At 33.6% G+C, this 24706-nt stretch overlaps 1 protein-coding gene across 2 annotated transcripts in view; it reads left to right on the forward strand.

Moving 5' to 3' along the window:
- The first annotated feature begins 8323 nt into the window (after positions 1–8323).
- The window catches only part of LOC143048642 (pseudouridylate synthase 7 homolog), a 36125-nt gene continuing 19742 nt past the window's right edge, over positions 8324–24706 (forward strand). Inside the window, exons 1-5 of one of the 2 annotated variants that reach the window (XM_076222432.1) lie at positions 8324–8447; positions 17691–17951; positions 18432–18540; positions 19004–19105; positions 20481–20613. In XM_076222432.1, coding sequence (XP_076078547.1) covers positions 17707–17951; positions 18432–18540; positions 19004–19105; positions 20481–20613 — 589 coding nt within the window. In that variant the 5' untranslated portion in view covers positions 8324–8447; positions 17691–17706. Of the gene's footprint in view, positions 8467–17690; positions 17952–18431; positions 18541–19003; positions 19106–20480; positions 20614–24706 lie in introns of both variants that reach the window. The other variant, XM_076222438.1, reaches the window with a different exon arrangement.

Consider the following 24706-nt stretch of genomic DNA (forward strand, 5'->3'; position numbering starts at 1 on the left):
TTGAATATTAATCCTCTCAAAAAAATGTTTGAAGAAATTTTCTTTTTATTTATGAAATCTGAAATGAGAAAAATTTAACCCCCCCCCTTTTTTCACATCCCCGTTTCCCTTTTTCCAAGACTGATATCAATTCAAATTTCTAATGGAGTTTGCAACAATAACTACTCTTTTAAATACATCATAAAATATTAAAATGTAAAATAAAGTGCTTGTTATCACTGAATGGTAAAGATTGGTTGGTAGTAAAAGTGAATATACATTGTTTATTGTATAAAACAATAAAAAAAACTTCATCAGCAACATTTTATATTGGCAAATTTCCAATGAAGTTATTTACATAAAGTTATTGGCAAATAAAAATAGAAAATGACATCATAGTCATGTCTGGCAAATGTCCAACATACATTCATACATTTTCTAAAAACATTTTAGATAAGATAAGGAAATAAGATGTAAAAAAACTGCTTGTTATCACTGAATGGTAAAGATTATTTTAATTTATCAGTTGGTAGTAAAAAGTGAATATACATTGTATATTGTATATAACAAAGATTTAAGTTGATTCTGGACAAAGAAAGATAACTCCAATTAAAAAAAAATCTTGCTATTGCACAATATTTTGCAATTAGATATTTCTTGCTTACTATTCTGGACAAAGAAAGATAACTCTAATTAAAAAAAAAAATTGCTATTTCACAATATTGTGCAATTAGATATGTCTTGCCATTGCGCAATACTGTGCAATTGAAAAGACTTGCTATTGCACAATACTTAATATAATAATTTTAGATCCTGATTTGGACCAACTTGAAAACTGGGCCCATAATAAAAAATCTAAGTACATTTTTGGATTCAGCATATCAAAGAACCCCAAGATTTCAATTTTTGTTAAAATCAGACTAAGTTTAATTTTGGACCCTTTGGACTTTAGTGTAGACCAATTTGAAAACAGGACCAAAAATGAAGAATCTACATACACAGTTAGATTTGGTATATCAAAGAACCCCATTTATTCAATTTTTGATGAAATCAAACAAAGTTTAATTTTGGACCCCGATTTGGACCAACTTGAAAACTGGGCCAATAATCAAGAATCTAAGTACATTTTTAGATTCAGCATATCAAAGAACCTAACTGATTCATTTTTTGTCAAAATCAAACTAAGTTTAATTTTGGACCCTTTGGACCTTAATGTAGACCAATTTGAAAACGGGACCAAAAGTTAAGAATCTACATACACAGTCATGACAGTTAGATTCCGCATATCAAAGAACCCCACTTATTCAATTTTGATGAAATCAAACAAAGTTTAATTTTGGACCCTTTGGGCCCCTTATTCTGTTGGGACCAAAACTCCCAAAATAAATACCAACCTTCCTTTTATGGTCATAAACCTTGTGTTTAAATTTCATAGATTTCTATTTACTTATACTAACGTTATGGTGCGAAAACCAAGAAAAATGCTTATTTGGGTCCCTTTTTGGCCCCTAATTCCTAAACTGTTGGGACCTAAACTCCCAAAATCAATACCAACCTTCCTTTTGTAGTCATTAACATTGTGTTTAAATTTCATTGATTTCTATTTACTTAAACTAAAGTTATTGTGCGAAAACCAAGAATAATGCTTATTTGGGCCCTTTTTTGGCCCCTAATTCCTAAACTGTTGAAACCAAAACTCCCAAAATCAATCCCAACCGTTCTTTTGTGGTCATAAACCTTGTGTCAAAATTTCATAGATTTCTATTCACTTAAACTAAAGTTATAGTGCGAAAACCAAGAAAATGCTTATTTGGGCCCTTTTTGGCCCCTAATTCCTAAAATGTTGGGACCAAAACTCCCAAAATCAATACCAACCTTCCTTTTGTGGTCATAAACCTTGTGTTAAAATTTCATAGATTTCCATTCACTTTTACTAAAGTTAGAGTGCGAAAACTAAAAGTATTCGGACGACGACGACGACGACGACGCCAACGTGATAGCAATATACGACGAAAAATTTTTCAAATTTTGCGGTCGTATAAAAAGGAAGGGTTATGTAGTTGCAACATAAGAAACATATCCGATATCATTTGTGAAACGTTAGTCCATAACGGTCAATCAACTCGTGATACAACATAAGAAACATATCCGATATCATCTGTGAAACGGTTAGTCCATAACGGTCAATCAACTCGTGATACAACATAAGAAACATATCCGATATCATCTGTGAAACGGTTAGTTCATAACGGTCAATCAACTCGTGATGGCGTCCATAAAATTTACGATGGGATGATTTTTACTTCACCATTTGGAACTCTTGGTTTAATATCTCCTTGTGAGCAGCAATCCTCTATCAAGGAAATCTTGATAGGAAATACAAGCCCGGGAAAATCGTATCAATTGAGAGGTATATACTCCGTATTCAGGCGTTGCTGGAATGTTGCTACATAGAAATGGAAAGTTCACAATTGGGAAGTTGAAATCATCTCTTTTTTCGTTAAGTTTTGTTTTCAAACGTCAATTTACCCATTTGTGAACATTTCAATTTTATGAAGTAAAATCACACCTGCATATTCAGAATATTCCTCAAAGATGATTAATTATTCAAGGTCATGCAGTTTCTATCATTTTTCCATAATAGAGGACCTGTGCTAACTATGACGGCATCTATATTAGAGGCATCAGTAGTATACCAATGTTCAAATCCGAATAATTAAGAAGATTCAAATCCAAGCAAAAAACAAAAACAAAGAATTGCAATAAATCTAAAAGGACCGACACTTAGTACTACACTAATCCTTGGTTTTAATAGCAGATTTGCGGTGGCCAATTCACAACTTATATCTAGACTATGAATGATTGTCAGCTTGACATATATGATATAGGCTGTGTCTGTAATAGTCCTTTTGGATTTATTGCCTGGCCTGACAAATGTTGCAGAATGCAGGCTGTGACGTCTGGGTCCATAGTTTGTACTTTTTCCCAGTCAATAATATTACATAGATTGGTTCCCTATTGTTTAAATAATCAATCAATGCATCAGTAGAAATCGCTAAACACTTTATATAAGGTGGTGGTAATGCTTTTCGTCAAATAGCTTTGATGGATTCAAGCAGTATATTGCATCTGTTGTTGCAATCTGTATCAACAGGAAGACGACTTAGAGTAACTGCGTCGGCATTGACCTTTCATGGCTTGTAGAGTATTTCAAAATCAAATGCTGATAATGTAGCTAGGTGCTGCATCTAGTGTTGCAGATGTTAATACATATTTAGTCGGGTTTGTTTCGTTCCATATACTAGTAGGTCATTCTTGAATTTATCTGATGCTGCCCATTTCAGTGCCAAGCATTCGTTCTTGTGCGTAGCATAGTTCTTTTCAGCTTTTAATTAAACTGCGACTGGCATAGATAACCCCTTTTTAGTCCATTCTGTTCTTGATATTAAACAGCAACAAGAGAGTCTCCAGATGCGTTTGTATGAAGTTCGTACGGTTTAGAACCATCTTAGTAGCCAAGTATAGGTGCTGGTATGATTTGTTCCTTCAGTTGTTCATATGTTCTTTCTTATATATAGGAAGATGTGGAATGAGTGTCAATGTTACACCTCTCCATCCAAGTCACAATTTTAAAAGTAAACCATTATAGGTCAAGGTACGGTCTTCAACACGGAGCCTATGCTCACACCGAACAGCAAGCTATAAAGGGCTCAACAATTACTAGTGTAAAACTATTCAAAGGTTGTTCATTTCCCCATTTCCATAATTACTTTGTGTTAGTCTTGTTTTTCTGTCATTTAATGATTTTGATACCTATCTAAAACGGTGAATAAAACGACAGTCATAACCAACAAGTCCTAGAAATTGACGAATGTCTTCTAGAGCCAAGATGTTTCTACATCTGTCTTTTGTTTTATCTATTTGAAGTCCTTCTTCCGATACTATGTGACCAACATTTTTGCTTGAAGAATTCGCATTTTCCTGGTGCTGAATTTAAATCTGCTTCTCTAATTTTGTCAAAAACAAATTTTATGTTAGGTAGATGTTTTTCGTAAGATTTTCCAAAAAATTATGATATCGTATTACACGAGTCTTTAATAAGTTGCTGGTGAATTTGTTAGACCAAACGGAAGACGGTTATACTCATTAAAACACAGTGGTCCTACAGTGAACGCAGTTTTTTCCTTATCTTCTTTTTTTATTTCGACTTGATAAGATCCCGACTTCATGTCGACAACGGAAAAGAACTTGCTGCCAGCTAAACAATCTAATACTTCCTCTATTCTTGGTAAAGCTATCTTTTCTTGTTTTTAAAGTAATTTTTCGGTAATCAATGCATAGCCTGAGAGATCCATCCTTTTCTTAACAAGTACCAAATTAGATGCATATGGTGAATGAGATTGTCTTATGGTTCCATCTTCTTAAAATTGTTCATCTGTCAATCACTTTACATGATACTAGTATCCTTGAATTTCTGTAATGGGTACATCAACAGTACATGTATTTTCATCCTTTGGTATATCTTCAATAGTGACTGGTTGAAGTTCGCAAAATATAGCTTTAAGTAGAATGGCTATTGAACTAGTTGTTACATTTGCCATCTATACCTTCAATATACTGTTGTTGTTATATCTGTATTGGTGTATTGTTGGCTCTATATGTAAATCGTATATATGGTGATCAGATACTAATGTTGTTTGTAGTAAACAAGCTGTAGGCTTAAACGGTAATTATTTTTATGCAAAACCCTTCAATAATTTTCTCGGTATTCGGAGGTGTTATAATCTGTAGTTCTGCAGATCTTAGTAAAACTAATCTGTTTTTGTTCTTGCTAAGTTGTATCTCTTTTAATGGTATAGTCCTGAATGTAAGATACCAGGGTGTAGTTAACTGTTTATTGTGTAAAAAATCCACCTCCATGATGTTGTTTAAGTTCTGAAATCAAAGTGTTGAGTGTATTAGTTCCAAGTAGTAAAGGTACATTTTGGTTATATTAACAATCTGGTAAAAGTATCGGATAAGTTCTGTTGATGTTGTTTTAGTTGTTATTCTTGCTTCGGTAAATCCTAAATATGGTAAATGAGTTTCTCCTGCACCTTCAATATCCAAAAGTGTATGAAAGCCTAATAAAGTAGAAAGGTGTTTTTTTGTGATAAGAGTATGCTAGAGTTGAAACTGTTGAAAAAAGTACATTTAAAAAAGAAGATGTGCAATGATTGCCAATGAGACAAGTCTCCATAAGAGACCAAATGACACAGAAATTAACAATTATAGGTCATCGTACGGCCTTGTTTCAATCTAATTCTACTGTTGATTCTGCAGGTTTTCCTAATACTCCTGGTGGTACTAGTATTTCATTAACTATTTATTATCTGATTGCCATGTGTTGCATTCGTTCTCAAGCCTACCTACTGTGACAGTGTCCCTGTTAATAGACTGCATTAGGTTTAAAGACTTCCTCTTGTGATCTGAAAGCTACCCGACAACCAATCTGTCAGTCTGGTAAGTCGTCTGTAAATCTGTTTGGCTTTATAAATATTTTGATATGAGCGTCACTGATGAGTCTTATGCAGACGAAACGCGCGTCTGGCGTACTAACTTATAATCCTGGTACCTTTGATAACTATAAGTGACGATCTATAGCACTCAGGTTCCTGTTGATATCCCTGTTGTTATTTAGGTTGATGTTGGGTATCTTCATAGGTTGATGTATCTGATGATTGCTACTTCCAGTTACCTGAATCTTTTGGTGGTTGCCAGTTACCAGTACCTCTTGATGGTTGCCAGTTACCAGTACCTCTTGGTGATTGTCAGTTGGTAGTACCTCTTGGTGGTTGACTTCTACCTCTTCCAAATCCTCTATCATTACTCTTATATCCTCTGTTGAATTAATTTGAATATCTTTTTGTTGCGTTCTGTTGTTCGAATGAAGTTACCTTCTGTGTAAGCTGGTTTATCCTTCCTACCAATTTATCATACCGTGGTTCCTCTGTAGTGGTCGCTGATTTAGATGTTCCTTGCTTAATCTTAGTTTTTAGTGTATCGGTCACTTTTGAAACTACATGATCTCCTCTTTCAATCTGGCGAAGGGCTACTCGATTAAAAACTGTCAACATCCTTAATAGTGTCATACTTATGACTGCTGGCATCCTTCAAGTACTGACGCAATCCTGTCCAAAGAATGAAATGAAGCATTGCTTCAACATCATTAACCTGTACCATTCCTAAATCATTTGCTCTACCAATTACATTTTCAACCTGCAATTACAATTAGTTATGTCCCTTATCCTCTTTCTGTCTGGCCCCATAAAATTCCGCCATCAATGCATCTCTTTGATCAATGTTACCATAGATGCTATCTAACTTGATAAGTATCTGGTTTACAGTAATGTCTCTACCAAGTCTTATGACTACTGAATATTACCTATAGATATCGGGGTCCTATAAACAACATCACCGTAAAATAGAATGTAGACTATCGATTGTATAAGGTTCTTGCAGGTAGAGACAAACTTCCAATTTAAGAACGAACTTCGTAAAGGTTTTACGAAATAATTCTGAATGAAGATCTAATAATGTTGTACATAAAAAGATCATTTCGGATTTTAAAAAATCTCCACAGACACGGACACACCGACGAAAGGGTTGATGTGCAGAGATTTGAGTGAGTATTGAAATCACAACTGAAAGGTTCAAATAGGAAAGTAGCCGCAACTACTCCTATCTTCATCATTAACAATATGAAGGATAGTTGTCCTATTGGCTACCATACCACACCCCCTTCGTGTGTTGTCGTTATTAGGAGAACGTCGTCACAACGACCCCTGGGCTCAATGTATCAACCGGCGTATCGATTGTATCTCAAACATATACAACCTGTAAGAAGGTGTCAGAGTAACATGACCCCTTCCCTTTTCCCCCCAAGGGATATAACAATAGAGATCGAAATCGTCTCGTTTTTCGTAAAATGTCATTTTAGGAAAATTTTTTTTTAGAATCAAGGTTGTAATCCATATTAACATTATGTTAATATGGATTACAACCTTGATTCTAAAAAAAAATTAATGAAGAAAATAGCAACTATTGCTGTTTTTATAAGATTTATCTAAAGTCAGTTTCCCTTGAGTTTCCACATTATAAAAATAAAGAATCCTTGGTTATATAAAGCAAAAAAAAAATATATAGCAATGGTTAACTTGTTCTAGCAAATGGGTTAAGTTGTCCAAGTAATCACATGATTACAAATGTTTTTTTCCAATATAATCACATAACCAAATAATCATTAATTATTTTTGTTAAACAAAATAATCACATAATCAAAAATATAGTCTCAGATCTGTTCCTAGTGTCTTTTTGTTGTCGGGATGTACAAGTACCTGGCCACGTCCACTTGTATTTTTGTCCATCTGATGAGTTAAGCCTTTTTCAACTGATTTTTATAGTTCGTTCTTATGTTGTACTGTTATACCACTGTCCCAGGTTAGGGGGAGGGTTGGAATCCCGCTAACATGTTTAATCCCGCCACATTATTTAAGTATGTGCCTGTCAGGAGCCTGTAATTCAGTGGTTGTCGTTTGTTTATATATTTCATATTTGTTTTTCGTTCATTTTTTTAAATAAATAAGGCCGTTAGTTTTCTCGTTTGAATTGTTTTACCTTGTCTTGACTTATCGGGCCTTTTATAGCTGACTATGCGGTATTGGCTTTGCTCATTGCTGAAGGCCGTACGGTGACCTATAGTTGTTAATGTCTGTGTCATTTTGGTCCCTTGTGGACAGTTGTCTCATTGGCAATCATACCACATATTATTTTTTATATTAGCTTATCAAATAATCATTAAATATTTGGTCTGGTAATCAAATAATCACTATAAAAAACGATCAAGTAATCACATAATAAAAAAACACGAGAAGGCTTAAATGAGTTTTGCCATACTCTGTGATGGATAAAAAGTATGCTTTAAAAATTTCTCAAATTCACTAATTAAACAAAATACATTTTTTTCAATATCACGAAGGAACAATTTAATTGAATTTTCCAGACAAAATCCCTTCGTCAAGCACACAGACCACATAATATAATGTGTTTATAATTTATAATGCGATCCGACCTGCAATGCGACGGGAAGAAGAGCATGGAGTGTGAAACCATTGAATCCATAGCAGTGGAACTTTTAGTAAATGGTAAAAAATGGTTAATATCTAATATTTTCTTATCTTATCTTATCTTATCTTGTTTGGGGCTTCGTTTGCAGGGATAATAACATGTTTGCTTCCAAAACGCATGTCTACAACACGGTTATCAAGAAAAGAAATGAACACTCTTAAACAGACACTTAAAAGATTATGGAAAATAACTTGTTGTGACACATGTTGTTATATTTATATCAACACTTTAAGGTGAAAACTGAAAGTTACGTCATATCCGCCATCATCAAAGTGAAACAACACGTGAAACTTGAAAAACCTGTAAGCAGCTGTTTAAAATGTAAGGGACTGTAATATTCCCACATTGAACGTTTTTATATTCATGCTTGATTATTTATTATCCATTACGTTACAGATGTAACAGCCAGATTTCCCTCCAGATCGTTCATAATAACCATTTTGTAAAAAAAATTGTCTTGTGTTTTTACTCTCAAATTTTATATGATCATTTATTGTGAATAAATACATCAACAATCTTGTACACCTGGAAAATTCCAAATATTACGGATCATTTGAAAATAAATGCATTTTGCCTTTTAATAAGTCAATCATTATTTTCATCACTGCTAAAGCAGTGTCCGGTTCCTGTTGTATAGCAGCACGTTTTTTCACAGCTCACAGATTTTTAGAATTTTAAAGTATTTTAATAGTCTGTTTTCCATTACTTTTTAGTAAAGTCACTTGTATATATACATTTATCACCCACGCAAACATTTCACAGCCAGGAATTTTACCTTTTATTGTGTACATAAAGGTTTTTATCTCACGCACCTGTATATTTTTGAAAAGCCAAAATGGCGGCCACCTTATGATTTCAAAAACAAATATGAGTTTGGTACCCCTTTAAACTTAGGCAAGCATAGCTATTGTGATCCTATCATCAAGTGAAACAAATAAATGAACTTTGGGATTACTTTAATATTCACTTAGAACAATTTTTACCGGCAGTGCCAGCCTGTCTGACGAACTTTTAACTTTTAATGCAGAAGTCGTACTTTTAAAGATTTTAGAACTTTGTCCACCGTCAAGTTAGCATCATATGAACTTTTTATCAATGCCAAGAGAGTTTTATTAACTTCTTATCGACAACCTACAAATTTTTAACTTATAAAACGTCATCATGTCACAACTGTCAATTCGATCTAGGAGGACTCGGAGACCAGCACAAGTCTTTACTCCCTCCAGGACTCAATTGTGTGTAGAAAATAAAAGTGAAAATATTCATACAAAAAGTTACGCACTGAACAAAAAGAAAGCACTGAAAAAGAAAATTGAAGCTTCAGATAGGGAATTCTCAGTAGTTGCAATTGTAAAAAAGGGCAATTTAGTTATTGAATGTGATGCCGGATTATTTGAGGTTTTCAAAATAGAACTTTATAGATATTTTAATGATCCGTCCTGCACAAAAGTTCACTCTATTACTAAAACTATTGATGAGGAAGGTCTGACAGTAGAAGAAAATATCTCTGTAAAACTAGCCAACCAAAAAAGGCAACTGTATAAAATCAATCTTTATAATACAACATCTCGTATTCTTGTCAATGGCTCTCAGTTCTTAGAGTTTGTGAAGGTTGACCTACCAAAAGTGTTAGAGACTCTGGATCAAAATCCACTACTTAAGGAAATAAATGAAAGTATCAGAAGTGCATGTTTAGCAGGTCTATCTCAATTAGAAACACCAGTAAACCATAATATTGGTCATGATACACAGCCTGATGAAAATTGGGGAATTTCTTCACCAAAATTAAATAAACTGTCAATCTCTGATATTTCCTATAACGAACTAACTGAAGATCTCCAATGTGATCATATTCGAGGACCCCCACTCGACTCTCAGTCGGTATCTGAAAATCCAGATGTCCCTTGTGTAGAAATGTGTTCTCTATCTGTAAACACGTCGCCTATAGCCATAGATCTACTTCAAGATACAAACTCTGACATATTTTCAAACGACAATCAAATCCTGCTCTCTCCAACAATCTCTGAACTAGCAAAGGAGAACGATGATACACTTATTTATGAAAGTCATGGTACTGATGTTACTATATCTGAGCCTAGAAATGCAAGACAAAGTCATTGTAATGTCAATCAACCGTTATACGCTGCGTCAACATTGCCAACCATTGATAACTCAGAACTCACTATTCTCGAACAACAGTTAAAAAAGAAGGAAAAGGAGTTAGAAAAATGGGAAAAAGAACTAAAAGAACGCGAATACGACCAAAAAGCAGTTGCAAAACAATTAGCTCTTTCCCGTTCTAAAATTTTAGCACTAGAAAAAACTGTGACCGATCTAGATCACTCAAATAGATTACTCAAATCCCGTTTTCTTATAGAACAAAACAAAAACCAAGAAAACCATTCGAATGAGACATCTCTGAACACTAGTTCGTTAAATCAAGATCATACCTGTAAATCGTCTCAATACTCAGCAGGTCAACAAAATAATAATTGTCAAAACTCAGGCATTCAAACTCAAAAGCTACTTGATACTCAAATGGAATTTCTGCGAATGCAAGCTACTCAGTCAGAAAGGCAGTATGAATTTATGTCAAGAATTTGCTCTCTGGAAGTGGAGAAGGTTACAATGAAACATGAAATTGAAAAGATAAACAATAAACTTTTATCATCAAATAACTTTAATTTACAAAATGTAGCTCAACAAAATGTACATCAAGCTCAACCACATATGAGTCAGCATTATAACATGAGGAAACCTCCAACTACTGTACCAGTACTTCATCCTCAGCAGTTTGCACCTACTCTAGGCACCTCTGTTATACGACCGTATTTTGTACATGTTCCTCAAGGTCAACCTGGACCAGCGCAAGTCTTCCAAATGCACACTAACCAAAATGTTGGCCCTACAACAAGGAATCAGTCACAATTCAACTCTACGTATAACAACAATTTACGACAACAGGGAACTCATGTAGAGGCAAAAGCCCATAGAAAGAAGCAAGAAACGAACTTTAAAATCTCTCAGAACATGTCCGAAAGAGCTGAACCTGTGTCCATAAATAACTTTCAAAATAACCCGTTAGTGAGTGCAGTAGATTCGGAATGTGAAACTTTACCTACACATCATTTTTTAGAGAAAGGCCAAACATCAAATCATCCGCCGAGGACTACAGGAACATCTGTAAACAACTGAGTCTTACAACATTGAACATTGAGTGCTTTACATCCAATAAGGCATATTTATTAACTTTAATGAAAACAAATTCTGTAATTGCCATTCAGGAACATTTTCTATATAATTGTGAAAAATCAAAATTGGAAAAATTTTGTTCTGAAAATAATTGGAGTTGTCTTATAAAGTGTGTTGATGATATAGATCCGATTTCGAATTATGCAAAACCGCGAGGTATGGCCGGTACAGCAATGTTATGGTCAAATAAAATAACAGAGAAAATTACTGTTTTGAATGAGGGGAGTCATAGAATTAGTGCAGTGACACTTAGTGATGATATTTTAGATTTTAATTTGTATTGTGTTTATATGCCGTGTCAAAATTATTCCATGGATTTATTTGAAAGTACTTTGGACGAACTAGGTGAAATTATGACAAAGTATAGTAACTCAACAACTATAATATTAGGTGACATGAATGCCAGTGTGAATAGGTCAAAGGGTTATCGCCAAGATAAAGCTTTAAAGTCATTTCTGAACGAGAAACATCTGTCCGTGCCAAAGGACTACCCAGAAGAGCATACGTATTACCACCACGGTGGGAAACAATCTTCCCAGATTGATTATATAGTCATATCCTCAACTCAAATAGATAAAATCTCAGATATAAAAGTCATGATAGATGAACCGCTTAACACTTCATCTCATAGGTCAGTGCAGGCAACCTTGTCATGTTTCTTTTCAACAAGTACTACTAAGTCTGGAAAATCGATTTCCACACTGAAGAAAGTGAACTGGAAAAAACTTGACAATGAAAAATATGAACAATTACTTCAACAGAGACTTAGTTATATGTTTATTGACAATAGTATTTTCTCATTTATCGAAATGAGCTGTGAAGAACTTTTTAATATTTTAACTACAACCGCCTTTGAATGTGCACCAACAATTTCTGTTGGAAAAAGGAAACGTTCATGGAACTCTGTGCTGCAACAACTCTGTAAACAAAGCAAGGATGCACATTGGAAATGGAAATCTCTTGGGAGTCCGTCTGACATAAACGACCCTGCAAACAGAAAACGTCTCGATATGAAAAGAGAACTTAGAAAACTCCAAAGACAATTGAATGCAGAAGAGCGACATTCTCTCTATCAGAACATTATGGATGCTCATTCTGGTGACAATGCCACATTTTATAAAATTATTCGCCGTCAGAGGCAGAGTGGAAAACGCTTACTCGACTGTCTGATCATTGATGATGTTCATTTTGATACACCTGATCTTATTCGTGAGGCATGGACAAATTATTTCACTGATTTATCTACTCCGTCTGAAAAACCGCAGAATCAACAGTACCGCTCTCAAATTGAGCTAGACCGTATTTTGCTTCAAGACATATTGGAACATGAAGATGAAAAAACTATTGAATTTGATATTGGAACAATTCAAAAATGTATTTCTAAAATGAAAACCGGAAAAGCTACTGACCAATTTGGAATTTCTGCTGAACATTTTAAATATGGAGGTGAAAAAACAGCCAAAATACTTACAAACTTGATAAATGAAGCATTTAAATTTAAGCGTGTACCACAGTGTTTCAAAGAAGGTATTGTTTCACCGTTGTTCAAAGGTCATGGAAAACCTATCTGCCTACCAAAGTCTTATCGACGTATAACAGTTTCTCCTGTAATGGGAAAATTGATGGAATCGGTACATCTTTGTTTAGAGGAACCTAAACTACTAAAGGTACAGAGCAGACTTCAACGTGGCTTTACTGCCGGGGTCAATCCTACTTTTGCAGCACTTCCCCTGACTGAGGCAATCATAGAAGCAAAAGAATTAGGACAAACATTATTTACTACTTTTGTTGATGCGTCATCCGCCTTCGATGTTGTTTGGCATGCCTCTCTGTTAAAAAGTATATTTAAAAGTGGAATATCTGGACAAAGTTGGCAAATCTTAAATGACTGGTACACGAATATGAGCTCTGCAGTTCGATGGGAAGGCAAGTTATCTACTTCGTTTGCTGAACTCCAAGGCGTCCGTCAAGGCAGCGTATGGTCTCCCTCTGTCTACAAACTTTTCGTTAATCCGCTAATAAAAAAGTTAGAAAGTGAAAGTTTGGGTTTTAAAATTGGTAATGTGTTTGTGGGTACTCCAATGTGTGCAGACGATCTGCTACTTATCTCTTCAAAACCTGATGAACTCCAGACTATGATTAGTTATACTTCCCATTTTGCAGAGACAGAAGAATATAATATAAGTAAGGAAAAAACTAAAGTTATGATATGGAACTCATCTTTGAATTGCAACATTTGGAATCAAATGGAAAAGTTTCACATTGGCTCAGAAACATTAGAAACTGTAGAAAATTATAAACATATTGGTATTGATAGAGACTCCCGTGAAGTAGAGGCAACAAGAACAATTATTGGAAATCGTTTAAAAACTGCAAGACAGACTTCATACGCACTTATGGGCTCAGGACTACATGGTTTAAATGGACTTAATCCAGAGGTGTCATGTAAACTTTGGTCGACATATGTGGTTCCACGTTTGTTATTTGGACTTGAAATTGTAAATCTTAGTGCTAAAGATATTTCCCGCTTAGATATCTTTTGTAATAACTTTTTGAAACAAATTCAAAATTTACCTGCTAGAGCCTCCAACGCTGGAGCTTATCTACTTTTAGGTCAATTACCTATTATTGCACTTCTACACAAAAAGATTCTGATAACGTTTGGTACCATTGCCAGAAGTGACTCTGTCGAAAATGATCTTGCTAAGCGTCAACTGTCTACAAAAGGAAAAAACTCTAAAAGCTGGTTTATTAGGGCTGACAAGATTTTGAAACAATATAACTTGCCGTGTGCCTCAGAAGTTTTACTTAAACCAGAGACAAAATACAAGTGGAAAATGAAAGTAAAAAAGTGTATTGATAACTTTTGGTCCGAAAAACTGTTTACTGAAGCCAAATCAAAACCGTCATTACGGTACTTAAATATCAAAAACTGTAAAATTGGTGTTGTTAATTCTATATGGAAAAGTGCTGGTTCAGAACAAATGTGTATACGTAAAGCCTGTTATAAGATCAAAATGCTATTGGATACATATATTCTACAGTACCACCGTTCAAAATTTTCAAATGGTCAAAAAACTTCAATTTGTCCGCTATGTGAAGAAGGAACTGAACATTTAGAACATTTTCTTGTCGTATGCTCTGCCTTAACAAGTATTAGAGACATTTTTATCTCAAAGCTTTATACAGTTGTTGTACCAAAGATTGGAACTGTTGCATGGACTGACATTTGCGTTAGCAACTCGAAAATGATACAATTAATCTTGGACTGTAGTCGTTTCGAGTGGTATCATGTGTTGGAGAAAAATGACATAAATTTGGTGGAATCAATCACTAGAAGCCTGTGTTACTCGCTCCATGAAAAGCGTAGTGTGCTCCTTGAAAGTAAATAAACATTTAAAAGTTGTAAGGTTTACCAAACTCATAGGCTGTAAATAGATAAAATTGTTTAAAATTGTTTAAAGATAAATGTATAGTGACTGGAAACAGATGTAAATATAAGGCAACAAAATTTTACTGGATGAACTCCAGGTTCTCCTGATAGAGGAGGGATTTACAGAAGGTAACAGGTAACAGGTAGCTAAAGGGAAATTATGGTCCACCGCACAATGCCGAACACCACCGAACACCTAAAAAGACCTCTAACCCTTAAGAAAAACAGTAATAGTACACAATAAAACCATAAAATCTATTAAATAAAGTAAAATCTAATCCATTCTCATGTTTTTCACATTTTTATGTGTATTTCTTTTTTTTTAAATCAGTTAAATGGTAAAGTATCATCATGTGATGTGTTTTCCTACTAATAATAATTTTCACTGCTGACGGTTTTCACTGTTGAGTTTTTATTCAGGTGTTTACTCAAATTTGAAAAGCATGTCCTATCGAATATTTTTAGGTATCTAGTTTTTTTGTCAAGGCTAAATTTCTACGATTTTTCACCGTCTGATTACTTTGTGATTTTCGTATGTCAAAAAAACGGCTTCATATGTGTTTGTATGAATTAAAATCTGGATCAGTTCATGGACAGGAAATGACTATATAATCAGAATCGGGGTTTGTTCGCGCCCAGTCATGTTAGCACCCAGTCTCGTTCGCACCCTTTCACTTTTGCACCCTACACGTTTGCGCCCAATTATTTTATTGGTTTTGTGTTAAATGACTTTATAATCAAGTTTTGGGCAAGTCTATTTCCAACTAGAATTTGCTTTAAAATTGGGTGTGAACGTGTAGAGTGCGAACAGACTTTGGGTAAGAATGTATGAGATGTGACTGTGTAGGGTGCGAAAGTGTATTGGGCGAACGGACCTTAAACCATATAATCCGGAAATTAGTGTTTTCTAAAGTCGTGGTTCTGGTGATCGCTTGAATCATAATAAAGGTTATTCAAAGTTTGCTGTACTAGAAATAAATAGTAAATAGTTTTAGGTTGGTGTTTCATGTGCTGAAATTGTTGCATTTTTATTTATTTCCGATTGACACTTGGTTCCTTCAAAGGACATTATTTTTTTGGAAAATAAAATGCCGTGGTTTAAATGTAAAAAGTTCAGACTGTTTTCATCTTGGTGTATCAAGGATGTATAAAAAGAATTATGAATAAATTATTGAAAAAATGGATTTTGAACAGCAATTTTATATAAGAATCATGATAATTTTAACTTGCTCTTTTGTAATAAAAAAGACAAAAAAAAAAAACCATGACTATCACATGTCTTGAAGATCCGATGTCGGGCAGGCAGACGATATAGCTATACTTCATGTAACCCCTCAAAAAATTGCTCAATAACTATTCTAGTGAGGCATATTTTTGGCATTAAATAAAAATGACTCATCTGGTCAGTTTTATTAAATTTGTTCTAGCGTATTTTAAAACAATTTTGAATATGTTTTAAAGATGTCAAGTTGTATTGTTGTTGTTGTTCCAAATATAGAAACCAAAAAACCCACCACAATATAGGCATGTGCACTCGAAACCAATGAAATATGGATGATACGAAAACATATGACATATGAAAACATATGACACGACGATATAGAACTGACAAAAAAAAAAACCCAAAAACGCTTCAGGATCCATCAATATTTTTTCCAGATTTACATTGTTACTTTTCAAATATTAGAATTACACTGTTCAAATAAGATAAAGCATTTTATTTAATGTGAAATTATCACAATAATCATATTAAAAAAAATGTTAGACTTGAAAGTATAGTATGAGTTCGAATCCGAAGAACAGATCTAACATTGTTGGGTTGATGTTTAGACGAGTTGTATATATATATTAAATCCATATTCATCCTCGTTCATAGGTAATTCAAATATATAAATAAAGATGAAAACACTATATATCATGTGTGTTAGATGGTATTTTAATGTGTTCTGCGGTGTGTATTGGTGTTCGAAGGTGACAAGACCTACCGCTGTTAAAGATGTTTACCAAATTATTGTTTAGGTAAAGAATTCAACATTTCATGTGAACAAAACTGTAAAATCAAATATGTTACTAGTGACTCTGAAAAAGAATATTCAAAATTAATTAGATAAATATATAAAACTTTTTAATTTATGATTTCATTAAATCTATTCACATGATGTCACATCAGTCTGTCAGCAGTTTACAACTTATCTTTGTCATCAGGAATATAACAGAATACATCACAAGCAACTTGGAATCTTAATGTAACAAAGCAACAAGCTTTAAAGAATTGCTTAAATTACTTTGTTTTGTAAAACAAAGCAACTAAATATTCATCTAAATTTTCTTTTAATACCCAGGCCAGTGACCATTCAGTTTTTATGCCCCACCTATGATAGAAGAGGGGCGTTATGTTTTCTGGTCTGTGACTGTCATCATTTGTGCATATAGGGGCATTGTCACTTCCGTTCCCATGGTGAACAAGTCGTTGGAAAACTTTGATGCTATATTGCACGAATTAATTGGCAAATTGAATTCTCATAATAAACAATCAGCACTGTTGTCATTAGGGAATTGTGATTAAATATCTACAGAATAAATATTGTTTCTAGTTTATCCTTCACAATGATGATCTCTAAGACGCTTGATGAACTTTAATAGTGCAGGGATATAGGCGATCTCCTCTATCTGGTAAATGACGTCATAAAGGGGGGCATCATTGACAGAGTCTTTTCGGTGACAGACAAATTCGAAATTGGTCTATTACCTGCTTGGTCAATTCATTTTATTTATTAATCTATTTAAAGGGCAAGTCACTTCAAGAACGCAATTGCCACATTATTCAACAGAAACATATATGTACTTTTTATGCATTTAGTTTAGATAATAAGTAAATGGAGCCAGAAGCAAAGAAAGCCAGACTTGAGACTGATGCTATCTCAAAGCCAACATTTAGGGTAGATAATCAATATGATGATATATCATGTGACAGTACTCCAGTAACCAAGGAAACAGATAATATAGAAGTCAGTAGTTCAAATAGTCAGACAGAAGAAGTCAAATTTGTAAAAGAAACAGATGTAGGCATACTCTGCTATATTAATGATTTACCTGGTTGCCATGGAGTTATTAAACAAAGGTATGTTCCCCAAAAAATGATTTTATTGCTCCTACTCCTTTGTATAAAAAAGAAAAAAATATTTGGTAGGGAATCAATGACTATTGTTTCACATGCAGTATATATGTACGACAAAACCACAATGGTACTACCAAATGAGATGGTCATGCTGAAGTGCCATGGTTTGAAACTGAAGTGCATATTTTACCTTGCTATGATGCGATGGTGGCATTGTGACGCTATACTGTTGATAGCTTTGCTGAAGTGCATTGATGGTAATGAAGTGTGAAGGACTACATGTACATTAACTTTATTGTCAAAGTTTTCAGCAATGTTGCAAGACTTTGTTAGTAAAAAGTTAACTTTATGCTGCAAAATTGGTGAGAAGGAATTGACTTATCTGTTTATAAAATTCTTTTTATTTCAGTTTTAACCCTTATTTCATATACATGTACAATGTATTTCATAAGCTATAATTTGTTATATCTGTTGAATTTACAGGTACTCTGATTTCATTGTGAATGAAGTGGATGTGAATGGCAAAGTTGTGGAATTAACAAATACTGAAGTGGATAAAATATTGAATAAAATATCAGAAGAAAAAGTTCAGGTTAGTCTTTTTTATTTCCTTAATTTCTAATATCTGTAAAAAAAAGTCTTTGATGAAGCACTAAATTATGATTTTTTTCTCACTTTGTACTACATACTACTACATAGGTTATCTTTCCAATCAGACATTTTCCTATTGCAAAGAAATGGAAAAATTACAGTCAGAATATGCTTGATAATATTAATGTTCTGGATAAGTATGCAGTCTAGTGATTGCTATTCTGATGGTGGCTAATTTTTCAATTCTTATACCCCATTCACAATTCCTGCTCTAGTTTAGTGTACAAACAGTGAAACTTTCAAGAACCATCTTTTCCAAAGAATTTTTTTACTTCGAAGTGTATGATATCTAGGGTTTGCACAAAAAAGATCGGAATTTTCATGCCATGTAAGTAATGTGCCTCTTAATTATCAATTTGAATTTTCCACGATATTGTGAATAATTGAATTTATTTTGTATATAGGATGAAGAAGAGGAAAGTTTTAAGTTACCAGAAGATGTAATGAAGACATTGTTAGCCTTATCCTCTACATCTGAGACGGAGCCTGCTTTTATACACATGGAAGTAAGTGTTGATATAGACATAGTCAGGAGCCTGTTGTTCAGTGGTGGTCGTTTGTTGGTGTGGTACACAGGTTGTTTTTTGGTTTCACGTTTTTTATATAAATTAGACCATTGGTTTTCAATTTGAATTGTTTTGCACTAGTCATTTTGGGGCTCTTTACAGCTTGTTGTTTTGTGTAAATCATGGCTCCATGTAGAAGGTGGTACTTTGACCTATGATTGTTTACTTTTAATACATTGTGACTTGAAAGGAGAGTTGTCTCATTGGCACTAATACCATGTCTTCTTAGTAATATGGTCAGATCTACACCACAAACTTGTCAAAACAGAGGATTCTGATCATGTTCTTTTGAAATTATATTTATAACATATAAAAGCTGTAACACCTAATGCCCTTGCATTTTATAGAGTTTGAATAAATTAATTTACTTAAACCTCGGTCACACCTTACTGAATAACACGAACGGACGCCTAACGGATGAAAATAGAAATTGTCCGTTGACAAAATTGTTATCCGTTGGGAGTCTGTTGATGTGCTGACTGAATAAAACAGACTCGTAACGAATGCATAACAGACACACACCGGATATGCAACGTACGAGAAACGGAAATGTGCCAGACAGAATGGATGTATCTGTTAAACGTCCGGCAGACGTCCGTTGGTGAATTTGTCTACCAGATCTCCAACGGATGTATATTGGACAAGTAACGGATACGAAATGGAAACGGACAAGTACCGTACAAAACAGACGCCTAACGGACGTTCAGCGGACATTTTATCCATTATACGTCCGTTCAAAGTTTTGAACATGCTCAAAATTTTCCACTGGACAGAACGGACGTCGATGGATAAAACATACGCTTATCAGACATGAAACGAATATGGACTGTCGTCTAACGGATAAGAACGGACGTCTAATTGACATGAACAGATTGAAAAAAAGTTATCCGTTAGAGGTCTGTTCGAGCTATCCGGTAAGGTGTGACCGAGGCTTTAGCAATTTAATTTCAATGCTAAAAAAAATCATCAAAATGACTAAAATGGAATTACTAAAGTTTTATGTTATCCATTCTAATTCATAGAACAGGCTGTTTAAAAAATTTAAAGAAAGTTGACCAAAAATTATTTAAGCACATATTTAATGTTATCATGGTTTTTTGGAGATTGTGACAAAGTTTATGAAGAATTGTAACCTTGGGTGTTAGTAGGAAATTAGATTTCACAAGTAATAAAAAAAAATTAACTGAAGGCAGTGAACATTCACAGGCAGGCACTTCATTTGAATGTTAGTAGACAGCTGTGTCATAGGTAACCATACCACATCTCCTTATTTTTATATGTCAATAAATTAAATATTTAAAACTTTTTTTTCAAGAACATGGATGACAAGGAGCTTAGAACCAAGTACCATCAGACAATCAAATCTAAGTTTCCTGGTTTAGATAGTTCTACTGTTACCCAAGATGACAAAAAAGTCATTAAAGTTGTCAAGAAGGCTAATACTAAGAGTAAGTTTGATTAGCTTTAATAAATAGAAGATGGATTTTGTATGTAGAATTATGCTCTCAGGTTACAAATGCAAGAAAAAACAGTATTTACAGAGATTTCTCTGACAAAGTGTTTTGGTTAAAGGCTCTAAGATTTCACTGACAAGGTGTTTTGGTTATATGCTGTGAGATTTGAGAGTGTAATATCTTCCAAAAATCATTTTTATATGTTTGCTTAACAAAAATATCTCAATATCATGTATCATATCATATCAAATATCATGTTTTATATGAGATAAAGGAATATATATAGTAGGTTAGAACTTAGAACTGTATAAACATTTACTGTTTCATTTCAATTTGAACATGTTTTACGAAATCATAATGTTATGCTGCCTATCAAGGGCCCTTGATTGAGACTAAAATATTCGTAATCATATTTTTATAGCAGCAGTATAAAAAAAAAACAGTCATCTCAACAAAATGAAAAGGTTTTCCATAGAAGGGTGAAAAGACCTATTTATTGGGTAATAATTAATAATCTTTTTTTCATTTTAAACTTAAAGGGAAACTTCGCAAAAAAATCAAAAATTGATATTATGTCCATTCTGTATAAAAATTCTCAAATTTATAGATATTAAAGTTTTATTCCGCTAGATAAGAGATCACCATCGATTTTAAATTTTGAGTATCAATTCTCTGCGTTCCGCCATCTTGTCATCTTCTACGATCAAAAATCACGATATGTCTATAAACCACAAAGGACCAAAACTACAGTAACCGATGCAGTCGTAATTGCGTGTCGATATCTTGTCAATCGTACGGTTGGTTTATCTGACTAACTAACTTGATACGGAAAATGTTCTTAATTTTTTTTTAAATAACCATAGTCTGTTATTTTTAAACTGTTAATATTGGAATTAATTAAAAAGTCAAAGTTCAAATCATAAATAAGTGTTCCGTGAAAATTGTTTTCGAAAATGTAATTCGTTCATAATTCTTAAAAGTAATAAACTTTATTCAAATAAATTCGGATCTTCCCTCATCTGATCACCAGCATGGCTTTAGGTATTACTCCCAAAGGTATTGTGAGGGGTGTGAGGTGACACGTCCAGGTATTCAAGCGATTTCCTGTCGGGCTTGCAAGTTCATGCATCGTTTCACTTCTGTGGGTATTGATCGGTGTACACGGCCGATAACTTATAACTTTCCATTTTGAACTATCAGGTTTATAATATACATCTCTGTCTTGCGTGTCCGAAAGTGATATTATATACTAGTCATTACTTAACTCTTGTTTATAAATAACATTTCTGGTGTTAAGAATATTATTTATATAAATAATACAAAAAAAAAGATTTGAAGAAATAAAAATCTCTTTACATATTTTTTCCAAGGGTAAATTTAGGAAAATGTAATATAAACTCGTTGTCAATAGTAAAGGACAGATTGGAACATACCAGAAATATTGATTTTAAAAAATGTACCCATTTGCCGACGATTCGTTTATACGCCTGGATAGAAAGTTACGGAACTATAGCGCAATTTAAATTATATACATGTATGCATTGAACATAAGAAAGAAACATACATTTTGTGTAAATTGGGGTAAAAGTTTTGTAAATAGACTAGTCCACGTATGCCAACAGTATGTAATCAACGAATTCGATAGACTATTGTATACCAAAAGAAGAAGAAGAAGTATACCAAAAGAAGAAGAAGAAGAACGAACTATACAAATCAGTTGAAAAAGGCTTTAGTTAAATCATCAGATGGATAAAAATACAAATACTATAAATACAATTGGAAGTTTTCATTTTTATACGACCGCAAAATTTGAAAAATTTTTCGTCGTATATTGCTATCACGTTGGCGTCGTCTGCGTCGTCGTCGTCGTCGTCGTCGTCGTCGTCGTCCGAATACTTTTAGTTTTCGCACTCTAACTTTAGTAAAAGTGAATGGAAATCTATGAAATTTTAACACAAGGTTTATGACCACAAAAGGAAGGTTGGTATTGATTTTGGGAGTTTTGGTCCCAACATTTTAGGAATTAGGGGCCAAAAAGGGCCCAAATAAGCATTTTCTTGGTTTTCGCACTATAACTTTAGTTTAAGTTAATAGAAATCTATGAAATTTTGACACAAGGTTTATGACCACAAAAGAACGGTTGGGATTGATTTTGGGAGTTTTGGTTTCAACAGTTTAGGAATTAGGGGACAAAAAAGGGCCCAAATAAGCATTATTCTTGGTTTTCGCACAATAACTTTAGTTTAAGTAAATAGAAATCAATGAAATTTAAACACAATGTTAATGACTACAAAAGGAAGGTTGGTATTGATTTTGGGAGTTTAGGTCCCAACAGTTTAGGAATTAGGGGCCAAAAAGGGACCCAAATAAGCATTTTTCTTGGTTTTCGCACCATAACGTTAGTATAAGTAAATAGAAATCTATGAAATTTAAACACAAGGTTTATGACCATAAAAGGAAGGTTGGTATTGATTTTGGGAGTTTTGGTCCCAACAGAATAAGGGGCCCAAAGGGTCCAAAATTAAACTTTGTTTGATTTCATCCAAATTGAATAATTGGGGTTCTTTGATATGCCGAATCTAACTGTCATGACTGTGTATGTAGATTCTTAACTTTTGGTCCCGTTTTCAAATTGGTCTACATTAAGGTCCAAAGGGTCCAAAATTAAACTTAGTTTGATTTTGACAAAAAATGAATCAGTTAGGTTCTTTGATATGCTGAATCTAAAAATGTACTTAGATTCTTGATTATTGGCCCAGTTTTCAAGTTGGTCCAAATCGGGGTCCAAAATTAAACTTTGTTTGATTTCATCAATGTTTGATTTCATCAAAAATTGAATAAATGGGGTTCTTTGATATACCAAATCTAACTGTGTATGTAGATTCTTCATTTTTGGTCCTGTTTTCAAATTGGTCTACACTAAAGTCCAAAGGGTCCAAAATTAAACTTAGTCTGATTTTAACAAAAATTGAAATCTTGGGATTCTTTGATATGCTGAATCCAAAAATGTACTTAGATTTTTTATTATGGGCCCAGTTTTCAAGTTGGTCCAAATCAGGATCTAAAATTATTATATTAAGTATTGTGCAATAGCAAGTCTTTTCAATTGCACAGTATTGCGCAATGGCAAGAAATATCTAATTGCACAATATTGTGAAATAGCAAATTTTTTTTTAATTAGAGTTATCTTTCTTTGTCCAGAATAGTAAGCAAGAAATATCTAATTGCAAAATATTGTGCAATAGCAAGATTTTTTTTTAATTGGAGTTATCTTTCTTTGTCCAGAATCAACTTAAATCTTTGTTATATACAATATACAATGTATATTCACTTTTTACTACCAACTGATAAATTAAAATAATCTTTACCATTCAGTGATAACAAGCAGTTTTTTTACATCTTAATATTTTATGATGTATTTAAATGAGTAGTTATTGTTGCAAACTCCATTAGAAATTTTAATTGAGATTAGTTTTGGAATAAGGGAAAGGGGGATGTGATTAAAAAAATTGGGTTCAATTTTTCTCATTGAAATTTCATAAATAAAAAAGAAAATTTCTTCAAACATTTTTTTGAGAGGATTAATATTCAACAGCATAGTGAATTGCTCTAAGAGAAAACAAAAATTTTAAGTTCATTAGAACACATTCATTCTGTGTCAGAAACCTATGCTGTGTCAACTATTTAATCACAATCCAAATTTAGAGCTGAATCCAGCTTGAATGTTGTGTCCATACTTGCCCCAACTGTTCAGGGTTCAACCTCTGCGGTCGTATAAAGCTACGCCCTGCGGAGCATCTGGTTGCAATTTGAGAGTAAATGATGTATCAAACGTTCAAGAATACGCATGTAATATGTGTCACTGGATAAAAAAAAATCATCCTCAACACCTATTTCCGTATGGGACTTCCCCTTTCAGTGACTTGCAAATTTAACAGATGATACACTTTCTAAGATTTATATGTCCAACAACGACCCACTGCTCTACGGTAAACGGACAGAAAGTCACAGGACAAAAAGTCACAGGACATAAAGTCACAAATTTGGTGGGACAAAAAGTCACAGGACAAAAAGTCACAAATAATTT

The sequence above is a fragment of the Mytilus galloprovincialis genome, chromosome 1 (genome assembly GCF_965363235.1).
Source record: "Mytilus galloprovincialis chromosome 1, xbMytGall1.hap1.1, whole genome shotgun sequence".
Classification (NCBI taxonomy): domain Eukaryota; kingdom Metazoa; phylum Mollusca; class Bivalvia; order Mytilida; family Mytilidae; genus Mytilus; species Mytilus galloprovincialis.